This window comes from Puma concolor, chromosome B1 (assembly GCF_028749965.1).
Source record: "Puma concolor isolate L17-30 chromosome B1, mPumCon1.1.hap2, whole genome shotgun sequence".
Taxonomy (NCBI): domain Eukaryota; kingdom Metazoa; phylum Chordata; class Mammalia; order Carnivora; family Felidae; genus Puma; species Puma concolor.
The window spans coordinates 71,477,140-71,491,421 of NC_141670.1; the positions used below are offsets into that span (position 1 = coordinate 71,477,140).

Here is a 14,282-nt window from a genome sequence, read left to right on the forward strand (position 1 = left end):
GAATTGTCATTTCATTAATTTACTCTACATAGGAATATTCATGAGATAGCAATACTTCATATCCTATTTTAAGTTAGTGGCTCTTAAAATTTCCTCTATCCGGGCAGCAGTAGTCAGTAATACTTATTTCAAAACCACATGCTTTCCTATATACATATTTTAAATTGTCACATACAGACTTTAAATCTAAAAAGAAAAAGCAAGATTTTCATTTGATGTCATATTTTCAAATTATGAAGATACTTCCATAGAAGTTATTTTCCAAAATGATGACATCTTGGATACAACAGATTGGCTATTAAATAGACACAGGTTTGTGAACCATCTGTTATGTAAAATTTCTCTATCAAAAAGAATTAACTCTATTTAAACCAGTCAGGCAATATGAGTATGGGCTCTTTGCCAGGCCTTAGAATATAACCTTGTCATATTGGCATGAATGTTACCACAGTATTTGTGAAAAGACAGACAGATACTCCATTTCTGCCATTTTGGAAAATGCCTACCTGGTCTTCTTTTCAGCTCATCAAACACAAAAAGTTATATGAATAACTTAGGTGTGAGCTTAAAGATTAGTATAGTTTGACTCCTGTTTTCCATAATTTAGGACTTCCTTTTATAAGATCCCCAACTTTGACCCACAACCAAACAAGTAAATGAACTCCACACAGTTCTAGTCACCCTGATTATGTCAGAAGTAGCTGTTTCCTGTATTTTTCTTTTATGAAGATTTATCATAGTATTTGCATTTGGCTACTTCCCATTTTTATTAATTATACTCAATAAGTTTTCAAAGATGTGCTAAACATGGAAATCCACATTTATCTTGGAAAGTTTTTAGAAGGATGAGAGACATATTCCTATATTGTGGGTAGTGATGATGAAAAAGGGAGAGAAGATAGAGAGACAGGGAAAATTCTTTTTACTTAGTCAAAAAATTACTTAGTGTTATCTTCATTTTTAAGACACCATTTATTATAAAATTTCCCATTGAAATAATAACAACCTTTGGGAGGGGTGCCTGGGTGGCGCAGTCGGTTAAGCGTCCAACTTCAGCCAGGTCACGATCTCGCGGTCCGTGAGTTCGAGCCCCGCGTCGGGCTCTGGGCTGATGGCTCAGAGCCTGGAGCCTGTTTCTGATTCTGTGTCTCCCTCTCTCTCTGCCCCTCCCCCGTTCATGCTCTGTCTCTCTCTGTCCCAAAAATAAATAAACGTTGAAAAAAAAATTAAAAAAAAAAATAACAACCTTTGGGAAAGAAAAAAAGGATAGTTGCCAAGTTTCTTTTGACATTGGCTATAAGACATGTCAGAAATGGTAAATAGAAAAAAAAAGTTTATTTTATAATTCAGAAAATCGGTTACACAATTGACTACAGGAAAAAATACGCAAGGCATTGTACCAAAGGCTTTACGTACTTTGTCTCATTTATTTCCCACTGATTTCTGAGGTAGATTCTATTATTATCTGTTTATAGTAATAGTGATCTATTAGGTGATATGAGGTGATAACCAACAGTGAATATTAGGTCTGGCATATGTCTCCTTAAATGTAATGGCTAAGATGTTAGCTTATATCTCTGACTTTAGTGCTTAGGTAATGAGTGGGAGTCTATACTGTCTCCAAATATTGCTTGAACTCTATTAGAGGCAAAGTGATGGTCAAGTGTGGACTACTCACATTCAAAGCCCAGCTCTGTCACTTTTCCACATGTATGGTCTTAGGCAAATTGCTTAGCCTCCAAGCATTTTACTTTGTTCCCCTCCAAAATCTATTAAATATATCTGTCTCATTTGTTTATCCTGAGGACAAAGGAATGAATGTATGTGAAATTCTTAAAATAGTGCCTAGCATATAGTAAAAGTTAGCTATTATTATTTAATAAGCGCAGTAGGTTAAGTGTTGTGCTAAAGGGGACAAAAAGTAGAGTAAAAAATAATAGAATAAATGCTATATTGGGCTATGTATCATGGTGGAGGGAGAATAAGAAGCAAAGACAGTAGGTGCCAGTACGTAAAGTATGTCGTCAGGAACTACAACACACTCCGAGAACATGGGACCTGGGCATGTAGGGAAGAGCGGATCCTGCCTATGGGAGTATAGATTTTACCTGCAGCCAAAAACCAGACAGACTGGTATAAAACTTTCAGAGTAGAGCATGGGATGGTGATCACATTTATGTGTTAAATAGATCAAGCTGGTTACAGAAGGATAGTTTGAAGGAAGGTAAGAGTTAACTAGGCAGAGAGCAGTGGGAAGGAAGGCCTTTGTGTAGGGGAGTGGACAATTCCATAAGACAAGGATTACATTTGAGGTGGACTCCAACGCGAATGAAGTTTGATAGGATACACACAGTGAGGCGAACTCCTTGAGTGTAGCAATAATGTCTTTTCACTTACTTTGTAATTTGTAACTTCTTGGACCCAACAGCATGCATTGTTGTCCGGGACAGATTGCTGTTTTGTAAAGTCTGGGATCATCTCCAGGTTAGTGGTAACAGAAACTGTGTCTCTTATTTACAGTTTTCACCTTCACCAAGAAACTAGTAAGTCATCTCACTAACTTTGCTTTTTCTTACTATCGTCCTTCAGAAACTTATTTGAATACACATTATGCGCTTCCTTCATCATAGGTTGTCAGCACCAGCAACACGTTAATGGTGATTTTATGGCAAAGTTTTATTGCTAAGGATAAGGGCAACAGATCCTTTTTTCCTTCATATAGTTTCAGAAGATTCATTTCTCATTTCTATAGCCACTAAAAGGGGTATTCAGTCTAAAACACAGTGACATTTTCATTGACTAAGTGCTTAGTTCCTGTATGCTTGGAGCACCGTCCTTTTGATGTCAGGCAAAATCAGAATGATTTACTATTTGTTGTTGGCAATAGAATTTTAAGTTACGTATTTATGACTGGGGTTGTGTGGAGTTATAAAATAAACACCGAATGCTTAATATAAATGTACATTTAATAAGTTTGAAACGTATTTTTTGAGACAATACAAACCCAGCGTTGTGCTAGATGAGATGGGGAGCATGAGAACATAACGGTTAAAAGTCCCAGCTCTCTGGGGCGCCTGGGTGGTTCAGTCGGTTAAACATCTGACTTCGGCTCAGGTCATGATCTCACAGTTTGTGGGTTTGAGTCCCGCGGCGGGCTCTGTACTGACAGCTCAGAGCCTGGAGCCTGCTTCGGATTCTGTGTCACCCTCTCTTTCTGTACTGCCCCCCTCCACCCCCCTCGCACTGTGTTTCTTTCCGTCTCTCAAAAATAAATGCACCTTAAAAATTAAAAAAAAAAAAAGTGCCAGCTCTGGACTGACTACCTGCATTCAAATTCTGGCTTCAATACTTGTAAATGGTATGACCTTTGGCAAGTTACCAAACCTTTCCGGGGCTCAGTTTCTCATCTTTATTTATTTATTTATTTGTTTGTTTGTTTAAAAGTTTATTTATTTTGAGAGAGAGAGAGAGAGCATGAAGGGGAGGGACAGAGAGAGAGGGAGAGGGAGAGAGAGAATCCCAAGCAGGGTGCACACTGTCAGCGCAGAGCCCAACACAGGGCTCCATCCCACCAACCCTGTGATCATGATCTGAGCTGAAATCAAGAGGTGGCTGCTTTACCCAACTGGACCATCCACACACCCCATTTTCTCATCTTTAAAATGGGACTTGTATTAATATTTACTCATAGAGTTGTTAATTTATCAGTTGTTTAATAAGCAGAGGATCCCCTTGTGGAGTACTTCATTGTGAATATTAAAAAAAGAAAAGTTAATTGGGGCCTCTGGTTGGCTTAGTCAGTTAAGCCTCCAACTCCCGATTTCAGCTCCGGTCATGACCTCATCAGGCTCTGCGGTGACAGCATGGAGCTGGATTGGGGTTCGCTCTTCCTCTCTACCCCTCTCCCACTCATGTTCTCTCCGTCCCTCTCTCTCTCTCTGTCTCTCTCAAAAATAAACACATCAACATTAAAAAAAAAAGTTAATAATGTGACATCAACAGCTCCACACAACGTAAAACGAAAGTATGTAGGCTGCTCTAGTTCACAGAATAGGTGACCAGTCATTCCTATACCAGACTAGATTCTCAGGAATGAGAATCTTTCTTCCCCTTGGCAGGGCTGAGGATTTTGAAAGTGGGGGGTAAACTGTGATAATAATCTTCAAACAGAAATCTAGATAGGCCGAAAGAAAAATATATTAGGAAGTGCTTTGAATTCTTAAAATACCACTTTTATGGATTCATCATATTATCATTCACCTCAATAAATATGAGTAATTGTAGTTATAATAATTAGCCAATTCTCACATTATTCCATTTTTATGTGTGTTTAAAAGCCATTTATAAAAGAAAGGAAACTAAAGAATGTTTTTCTACTTACTATCCAGTGGGATACAAACTGGGGTCCTGCACAAGGTATAGCCTTTCAGATACAAATGGAATTTATCTAAGGAATTAGAATTTCAATTGAAGCCTTTTGCTTGCGTGAGGGCTTAACAAGTCACTGGTTACTTCTTGGAGCAATCTTTCTACTCTGAATAATTCCAACTAATCTAAAAATACCTTTGTAAAATTATCAATGAAAATGCTAATTTGCCTCACCTTATGGCTTAAAAAACCCATAGAACCAGGAATTGTAAATTAGAAACACATGGGGGGGATACATATAGGAATTTTGTAAATAAGAAAGGCCTAGTCTCTGACATCTCTAGTTAATCATAAAGTGATTCTTCAAAGGGAGCCACTGGGAAAACAGTGTATTTCTTCTCAACCCTGATGCTTTAATCCAGGAGCAATCATGAGTAGGAAAGGAAGAATGATAATTTATTCCCTTTGTCCTCAAAGACAAGGAGATGGATTCTCTGAAATAACTGCCCACAGATGGTCTAGGCTAAGGCATTAGCTGGATGACTAACTTTGGCCTGGATAAACAGGATACTCATGCTAGCCCACACTTTGGGTGGGCTTCCGCCCCAAGGCCAGCTATCAGATGCCTTAGTCACTACCACTGCTTAAGTAACCCGTATTCACTCTGGCTCAAATATTTTACTTAGGCTGTTCTAGAAAGATAGCTGTCTAGTGTTACATTAGTGTTCTCAAACACATGGGAAAATTCATCTACAGATCCCAAAGTACACCTCAAGTTAAACATAGGGAAAGACCGCCATTGTGGAGGAAACCTAGAGGAGAAAGGTAAGACAGCTTCAATCAGAATGTTTTCGCCCCCAGTCCAGGGCCTAAGTGGGTGAAAAGCCCTGGAGTAGAAAGGGGAAGACCTGAATCAAATGGTGACTGTACCTGTCATTGATAGTGTCACCCTGGGAAAACTCATCATCCTCAGAGCTTGAGTTTCTGTACAGTAAAATGGCAAAGCTGTGATCATCCTGGAAGGATTGGTGGGCAGATTGAATGAGAAAATGTATCTGAAGGTGTCAAACAGTTCCTGGGACATGATAGGTGCTTCAAAAAGTAAATTTGAATCTGAAGAATTCTTTCCTCATTTTTATTTTCTTGGTTGGCTTTTTTGAACTATAAATCTTTTGAGCTGCCTGTGAGAGGGAAACCTGGTTTTTTTTTTTTTTTTTTTTTATCCTCCATGGAGGACAGGTGAAAGAAGATTCAGACAAAGAGAAGGGAGACAAGGTGGTTCAGGAAGATGAGGAAAATGTCAAAGCAAAATGTGCTGATAAAACAAAATTTGGGAATATAAAATGATGCCTTAACATGTTGCAAGGTTTTAGGATATAAGAGGACAAGTATCTTTCTTACTGTAAAGATCACAAAGAGCAAATAGTAACACTGAGAAATGAGTAAGAAAATCTTTTGAACCATCTTGAGCTTTAGAAGCAATGATATTTCTAAAATGTTCGTTAAGTAGTGTACTGAGTCTATCCACCTCCTTTGTCAAGGCTGTTAGCCAAGGAAAGGTCTCTATGTGAAACAATGATCACAAAGTGAAAGGGTTCTTCTCCCATGACCTTTGAAATAAGAGGGTCGCTATCTGAGAAAGGAGGATCTGTAACTGGGCCATGACCTCTTTCCTATGATTTGTCACAATGCGGACAGCAGCCTTCATATCCTATACATGATTCCAGGGAGAGAAGAATGACATCTTATTGAGTGGAGGATATGACCAAACACAGTGTTAGTTTGCTGCCCACATGTTTAGGGGATGCCCCTTGCTCTCAGGATTGTCTCACATTCTCACTGACTCTACAGAACAGTAGGAGATCGGCCATCTGTTCTTGGCTAATACCAATATTATTTCCTTATTATTTACAACTCACTCATGTGCTATCACTATTCTTCTTTACTTTGAAACCACACTCTGCCTCTTTTCATATTGTTATCATCATACCAAGCAAATATTAAAAATTGAAACGCGGATACCTATACATAATTTATTTAGGTTTCTTGAAATCAATAAAATTCCTGATACTTGCATTAGTCATTGATTTCCAAACTCTTTTTTACTCCTTCTCTTTTTGTTTATCAGTAGAACCTGTCTTTCCAAACTCTACTCGTAACAGATGAAAGAGGTCTACCTTGATTGGCCAAGTTTAGGGAGAAGAACCCTTTCATCATCTCTTGCCAGCCACCAAGACACCTTTGGAGTTGAGGCTAAGAAACCATTGTTTTAGCCATGTATTACCACAGAAGCACAATTAAGTTAAAAAAAAAAAAAAAAAGTTTTGCTATCATTATCTCTAATAGCTCAGAGAATCAGAGAATTCTAGAACAGTAAGAGGATTGAGACAGAATCTGGTGTAAATTTCTTATGTAAAGAAAAGGGAAAGAGAGGATTTCTAGATCGAGGTTGTACCGTCTGGTAGTGGTAAAGCCAGACTAAGTCCCTGCTGTCCCATCTCTCGGTAAAATGATCTTCTGTTGTGGTGGTTCAAAGGTCACCAGGCCTCTCCTTTCTTTGGGGCTGTTTCTGGCTACGTACTCCCTCTGAATTCTGTGTCAGACAAGCACTTCTGAGATTTTGAAAAATATCTTTGCGTACTCAACCATGGTTTCAAAAAGGAAACTGCAGCTTTACTTCAATGGGAAAAGCCACAGAGGGTCACCCAAAGGCCAGTTCTTGTCACCCGTTTCCTTGGCCACATACTTCTAATTTCCTACCTCCCAACTCCCTTCCCCAGAAAAGTAAAAATCAAAAAGTGCAGGGCCTTAGCTCAACCCTCTACCATTTGCCACAGTGAGCAGGTCTTTCTCAGATTAACAGTTGTTACACGGGCAGGTAAAGGGTGATTGATCTAAAAGTAAAATTTAATCAATAGTGTGTTTTACAATTTTTAGGTTAGAAAAACAGAGTATTAATATATCCTAGATATCTAGAGCAAAGTCATGCATTTCTTTTTTTTTTTTTTTTAATTTTTTTTTTTTAATTTTTTTTTTTTTTTCCAACGTTTTTATTTATTTTTGGGACAGAGAGAGACAGAGCATGAACGGGGGAGGGGCAGAGAGAGAGGGAGACACAGAATCGGAAACAGGCTCCAGGCTCTGAGCCATCAGCCCAGAGCCTGACGCGGGGCTCGAACTCCCGGACGGCGAGATCGTGACCTGGCTGAAGTCGGACGCTTAACCGACTGCGCCACCCAGGCGCCCCAATGCATTTCTCAAGATGGGGGTAGTTGGAGAAAATAGAGAAAAGGGTGACTCTAGGAGAGACTACTATATATTGTTTTCTAGAACACTCTTGGAGCACCTGGGTGGCTCAGGCAGTTGAGCGTCCAACTCTTGATTTTGGCTCAGATCATAATCCCAGGGTTATGGGATCAAGCCTTGCATCGGGCTTTGTGCTGAGCATAGAGCCTGCTTTTAAGATTCTCTCTCTCTCTCTCTGCCCCTTTCCCCTTCTGCTGCACTCTCTCTCTCTCTCTCTCTAAAAGGAAAAAAAAAAAAAAAAAACATCATATGACAATCTTTATTTCTGCTATGATCTATGGGCATTTACTTCCTTACTAATAATACCTCCAGCCCCAGGCCTCATTTAAATGCAGATGTAAGTGTTGCTTGTCATTCTGGAAACACAGTGGGCATTTAGGTAGATCAGAAATTTCCGAACTTCAGAAACTCACGCTCAATTATATGCCACTAAAATGCTGAAAAGTTAGAGTTCTGGGAAAAATTGTAAAATAATTTTGTATATATACCTATGTGTGTGTGTGTGTGTTTGGATCAAATCAGAAGAAGACAGAGCAAGAAAACCTGTAATATTTGATTTTCTGAGGCAAAAATATATCCCTATGGTTCTTGCCCTCCTGGGTGTCACATGACTAGCTACATGAGTAATTTGCTTTAGATCTTATTTCACTTAAAAAAAAATTAATAGTGACACCCATTCTCCCTCCCCCAAATTACTATTGTTAATAAGCAAGTACATTCTACCATGTTCTTCAATAGGAATTTGTAGGTAACAGTGTTCATGCATTCAGCCTGAATGGGCACTCCTTCCTAAGGTTTAAGAAAACATGAAAACCACAAAGAATGTTTGCAATTATTTTCTCTTGGTTGGCGGAACAGATGCCTTTCCTCAAGGAAAATGCCTTAGGCCAAAACAAAGCCATATTCATTCAAAATATATTGTTCAGTAATTGTGCAGACTCTGGATTACATAAAATTGACTTTCAATGCAAGGGCCCCACTTTTCTAGGAAAGGTTTATAAGCAAAATGGAGCAGGAAGACAGGCAGAGGATAAAGTGTTAAAAGAATCAACTATGCCAAGGGCAAGGGCAGTACAAGGAACAACAATGCAAGTACATTGAAAGGAAACCAGTTGATGTGAACGTGATTTTGTCTAGGGGTCATGCAGGAGCACCTGGCTGGCTTTATTTATAAGGTGATTGTCAAATCAATCTGTAGAATATGGATGAGGTGAAACGCAGAGGTGGAGTATTATTCTAGATCATCTGTAACTTTTCAAATACAACCTTCATGCTGAAATTCCAGGGAGAATGTAAGTGACTCCAATAAAGAAAACTGTCAGTCAGTCAAGAGTGTTTATTTATTATCCCCCTGAGCCAGGCACTGTTCTAGCCAATATGAAATGATACAAAATAAAGAGTAGTCATCACCCTTATAATCTCATGAGAGCAAATGGATTAAATCTGCAGACACACACAGACACACACAGACACACACAGACACACACACACACACACACACACTCTGTGGGTGGTCAAGAAATGTCAACTATAAGGACATTTAACAGCCTCATTTAGAAAAATCCTGATTAGAAAATTAACTTACAAAGTTAGAAGGCTTAATTACAAATTAGTAATTAGTTTTATTACAAATAGATGAAAACACACTCATAAAGCATGTCTTTTTTTTTTTTAATTTTTTTTTTTAACGTTCATTTATTTTTGAGACAGAGAGAGACACAGCATGAACAGGGGAGGGGCAGAGAGAGAGGGAGACACAGAATCGGAAACAGGCTCCAGGCTCTGAGCCATCAGCCCAGAGCCCGACGCGGGGCTCGAACTCAGGGACCGCGAGATCGTGACCTGAGCTGAAGTCGGATGCCCAACCGACTGAGCCACCCAGGCGCCCCAAAGCATGTCTTTTATATAACAAGTCTCATTATGTTATTAAAATTGGGAACACCCCTCCCCCCCAAATCTACAAAGTAGTTTTGGAACATATTTATCATGCAAATATGGATTCACTGTCATGTTGGGGAGATGCTGAAGTGCATAAAGTAACAAGCCTTGTGTCTGCTAACCTGTAAATTCTTTAAAGTCAGAGAATGGGCCTTGTATATTTGCCTTGATATCTTGTACTGTGAAGACAGAAGTGGTAAAGAAATAAGAATGAATGAATGAATGAATGAATGAATGAATGGGATAGGTGAGTAAAGAGGAATTGAGCTTATTTGAATTTTAAGAAGCAAAAAAAAAAAAAAAAAAAAAAAAAAAGAGGACCAGGATATTGCAGAGAGGTCAAGTTGGTGGGTCTCAGTGGGTGTCCAAATACAGGCAGAGGGCTTGGCCTTTTCAGCATGACTGAGGAAGGTCAGCTCCTGGTTTGGTCCTATCGGTGAACGTGCCTTTCTCAAGCATCCCTGGATCCTTTTAAAGGGCAGCTCTCCTCCACCCTCAGTAGATGGCCTTGCAAGGCCAGAAAGGGTCTCCTGAAAAAGAGCCATTTGAGACTCCACGCATATTTCAGCATATACCTTAAGGCTATATCCTTTCTTCCAGCCCCCCCCCCCCGTGGAACACCATACCTGGCCAAATTGTTTGCATGGACTTAATTTAACAAGAGGCAGGGTGCCATTTGTGATGATTTGCTTGCCACGGGACTCTCTTGATATTAATTTAATGAAGTTCAACTAGTATGCAAGCTTCCGGAGAACAGAAACTTTCTTGTGTTTTCACTACCGCCGCCCCAGCTCCTAGAACAGTGCCTGACACAGTAGGCGGTCAACAAATAACAGTGTTTGCGAAATGAATGAATGTTGCTGTTAATGTGCTGGCTGTTTGTCTTTACTTTTCTTCTCTCCATCTCGCTTCAGAGAGCTGGCAACTGAAGGGAAATCTTTGAAATCTAATTTCCCTTCTTCCTCCGGTCCAGAAACTCTGGCCAAGCCTTTGGTTACGGGGATCCCCTCGGAAATTAATGACGAGTCACGACCACGGGGGGCGGGGGACGAGGGAGAGTTGCAGGAAGTTCTTCTGCACTCAGTTTTGCGTCTGCAGTACCCTTCGCCACCCATCTTGCTCTTTATTTGGGGCTAGGGGTGTCCCGGGGGAAGGAAACCAGGGGCCGCTCCGGCTGCATTCCTCGCCTGGGCGGTTTAGGTCCTGTCTGCAGCGAGCCCCGCAGCACCCCCTGTCTGTGCCAGCACCTGTTGGACCGCCAGTTGGCGGCCCGAGTCGGCGCGAGCGGACGCGGCCCGGGGCTGCCCCTCCCGGAGGCGCCGACCCTCGCCCGCCCCTGCGGCCGCCCGCGGGAGAGCGGCTCAGCCTCCCCCGCTCGCCAGCCGCGCGCTCCGCCCGGGCTCTGCCCACGGCCCCCTCCTCCCGACTGCCGCCGGCTGGGGGAAGGTAGAGAAGGGGAGGGGACAAGCCGGAGCCTTGGGCCGCCGGCCTTCTCTCTCTCTCCCCGGTGCCGAGACGCCGCGCGGAGCCCCGAGGTTTGCGCGGAGCCCGAGGCGTGGGGGGAGGGGACCGGGTACGACTGGAGCCCCGCGGTGACCCCGAGCTGCCGAATTTCCCTTGGCTTCGAGGAGCGGGGGACGCACCCAAACAAGGTGAACTTTGGTCGCGGAAAACTCCAGCCAGGTGCCGGGATCCGTGCTGCTGCGGCGGTCGGGACCGGGCGCAGGCTGCGCGCCGGGCTGGGGAGCGGGAGCCCAGCGGCCTCCCTCCGCTGGCGCCCGGGGCGGCCTCGGCCCGGAGCCCCCCCGGCCTCGCTCCGGCTCCGCGGCCCCGGGGACCCGCCGCGGCGCCCTAGCCTTGTTTCTTCCCCCTCCCCCTTCGGGGGTGGGGGTGGGGCGGGGGAGAGGGGCGCCCGGAGAGCGCATCTATTGGCAGCTTTGTTATTGATCAGAAACTGCTCGCCGCCGACTTGGCTTCGGGCTGGCTTCGCTCGACCCTTGAGTTTTCGCCTCTGTCCTGTCCCCCGAACTGACAGGTGCTCCCAGCAACTTGCTGGTGACTTCTCGCCGCTCCCCCGGCTCCCCCGCGTCCCCACCCCCTCTTTCCTCCCTCGCCTTCACCCCCACCCCCACCACTTCGGCACAGCTCAGGATTTGTTTAAACCTTGGGAAACTGGTTCAGGTCCAGGTTTTGCTTTGATCCTTTTCAAAAACTGGAGACACAGAAGAGGACTCTAGGAAAAAGTTTTGGATGGGATTATGTGGAAACTACCCTGCGATTCCTTGCTGCCAGAGCAGGCTCGGCGCTTCCACCCCAGTGCAGCCTTCCCCTGGCGGTGGTGAAAGAGACTCAGGAGTAGCTGCTTCCAAAGTGCCCGCCGTGAGTGAGTTCTCGCCCCAGTCAGCCAAATGCTCCTCTTCGGGCTTCTCCTGCTGACATCTGCCCTGGCCGGCCAGAGACACGGGACTCAGGCTGAGTCCAACCTGAGTAGTAAATTCCAGTACTCCAGCAACAAGGAACAGAACGGTGAGTCTTTCCCCCCCTTCTCCCCCTTCTTGTTTCTCGCTGTATGTGTTACGTTGGCATTGTGCGTTAGTGTGTGATGTACACCAGCCTGCGAGGGTATTATCGTCTCTCCATGCAAACACGCGCTGCGTTCATTGGCATGGGCTTGAGGAGGTTACGTGCAGTTTGCAGCTTCGGGAGCTGCCACAAAGCTGTAACAGGGCAACGTGAGTGCCACTGCTGGCTCAGTTAGAGAGGACATTCTGGGAGCGATTGTGAACGTCAGTTCAAACGCACATTGCAGAACCTTTCATTGCCAGAGTTATAAGTTCAAGAACTGCCTCTAAAAATGAGTCCAAAATGAATGAGTCTTGGCATGTTTGACTTTTCTCAGCTTTTCTTTTTCATGGGGAGGGGGATGTTTGAGGAAATCTATCAGCTGCATTAATTGAAGCACCCGAAGTGGAAAGGCATCAGTTAATCAGTACGTAGATAGGAAATACACAGGTCAAGAGGCCGTGTGGACGTTTTTGGGGAGAGTTAAATATGTATTTCTCTTGCGCTCTGTTTTTTTTTTTTTTTTTTAAATGTGCCTTTGTACTCTGAAGTCCTTACCTTTCTGGTGTGTGTTTTTATATGTGTCGGTGAATGACTGCTATTTTGTGTGTGCTGGAAACGACTTAATCCTGCATAGGAAATGAGAATTACTTTCAGCTTTCAAGTGTACCTGAAATGTTTAGAAAACTCTCAGATGCAAGTTCCCTTGGGCTGGGATTGCACAGAGCTGGAGAAAGGCTCCTTTCATAAAGCCAGGGCAGCGTCAGGGTGTGTAATTTGCTTAGCCTCTGAACCCCATATGATTTACATCATTCAATTTCTAAACTCTTTTTCTCTTGATCTACCATTATGAAGTCATTTTTGAGAATACTTTGTAAATAGAAATTTTATACTGCCCATGAAACCACAATGTTAATGTAGGCTGTCTAAAATTAGAATATTAAATACCCTGTTTACAAGTGGTGGCTCTTAACTTTACTTGAAAAGAAATGTGCATGTTTTTACTGCTTTGGATGCCATCTATTCAGAATGCAAGGATGCTGTCACTTTATTAACCAGGCGAAAGGAACACAAGCAGCGTACCTAGAAAATCAGAATGGTGTGCGCTCTGTTTTTAAGTCACAGCAACTTTTTCTTTATGTATTGGGGTGTTTTAAAACTTCAACTTTGCATTTAAACTCTCTGAAAGTGTTCATCTTTAAGAAAGCACAGAAAGTTTTAGAGTACAGAGATAGATTAAATAAGCATTCCTGGGATTTTTGTAGACATTGTTTGGTATTTGCTGTATGTGCAGTAAATATACATTATCACATTTATCAGTCACTATTAATGTAGTTGCTTCTTACAACTTGCTAATGTGATGGCTCATGGCACCTGCAGGCTGCTTGAGCTGCTGATCAAAGGGCAGCCTAGGAATCTATCTCTAATCACAGGAGCTGCAGAGGACTGGGGGAAAGTGATCAAAGGAGCCCCAGCACCAGCTGTACCCTGGCAGGAAACAGATCAGACCAACCTTTGTTCTTTTTCATGTAAAATAAATGTCCAATTCAAAATATTGTTTCTTACTAGACAAGCTTCTCTAAAATGACAGTGCACAATATTCCTGGCTTCTGTCTTCTATTTTTTTATTGTTCCTGTGCCATTATCATTTCTCCTTCTGCTTCTGTTTTTATCAAGCCTGGCATCTGTCATCTTCCTGATTCCCTTTGCTACTTGTGCCTCTGATTGTCATTCTTTCTTGTGATCCGCCTACCATCCCTCTTTGTAATGGGCCCTAGACGTCTCCTGTGGTCGTTGGCCACTTTACTGAGTAGGTTCACACTCTCAGGAGAGGTGAGTTCATTAAGCCAGGCAGGCCACACACATTCTGTTGCCATCAGAGGCTGGGCCATTTCCATTCCTAAGTTGCATGATGCTAAAAATAGCCTGGCTGTTTCCTAATCTGTGGGTAGAGGATTGGGCTATGTTTAGCTCCTGGGAGGGTTGGCAGCAGGAAGTAACTAGAGGTAAGGGAACTACTCACCTTGTAGTTTTCAGCCTGAGAAGTGGGACTATCCAGCACTAGGGGGCAATATAGAGCTATTTTCCTGCACATGCTCAGGTTGATT

General features: G+C 42.8%; 1 protein-coding gene across 1 annotated transcript in view; it reads left to right on the top strand.

Moving 5' to 3' along the window:
* The first annotated feature begins 11,160 nt into the window (after positions 1–11,160).
* PDGFC (platelet derived growth factor C) overlaps positions 11,161–14,282 on the top strand; it is a 206,955-nt gene continuing 203,833 nt past the window's right edge. Inside the window, exon 1 of the mRNA XM_025921706.2 lies at positions 11,161–12,138. Coding sequence (XP_025777491.1) covers positions 12,021–12,138 — 118 coding nt within the window. The 5' untranslated portion in view covers positions 11,161–12,020. The remainder of the gene's footprint in view (positions 12,139–14,282) is intronic.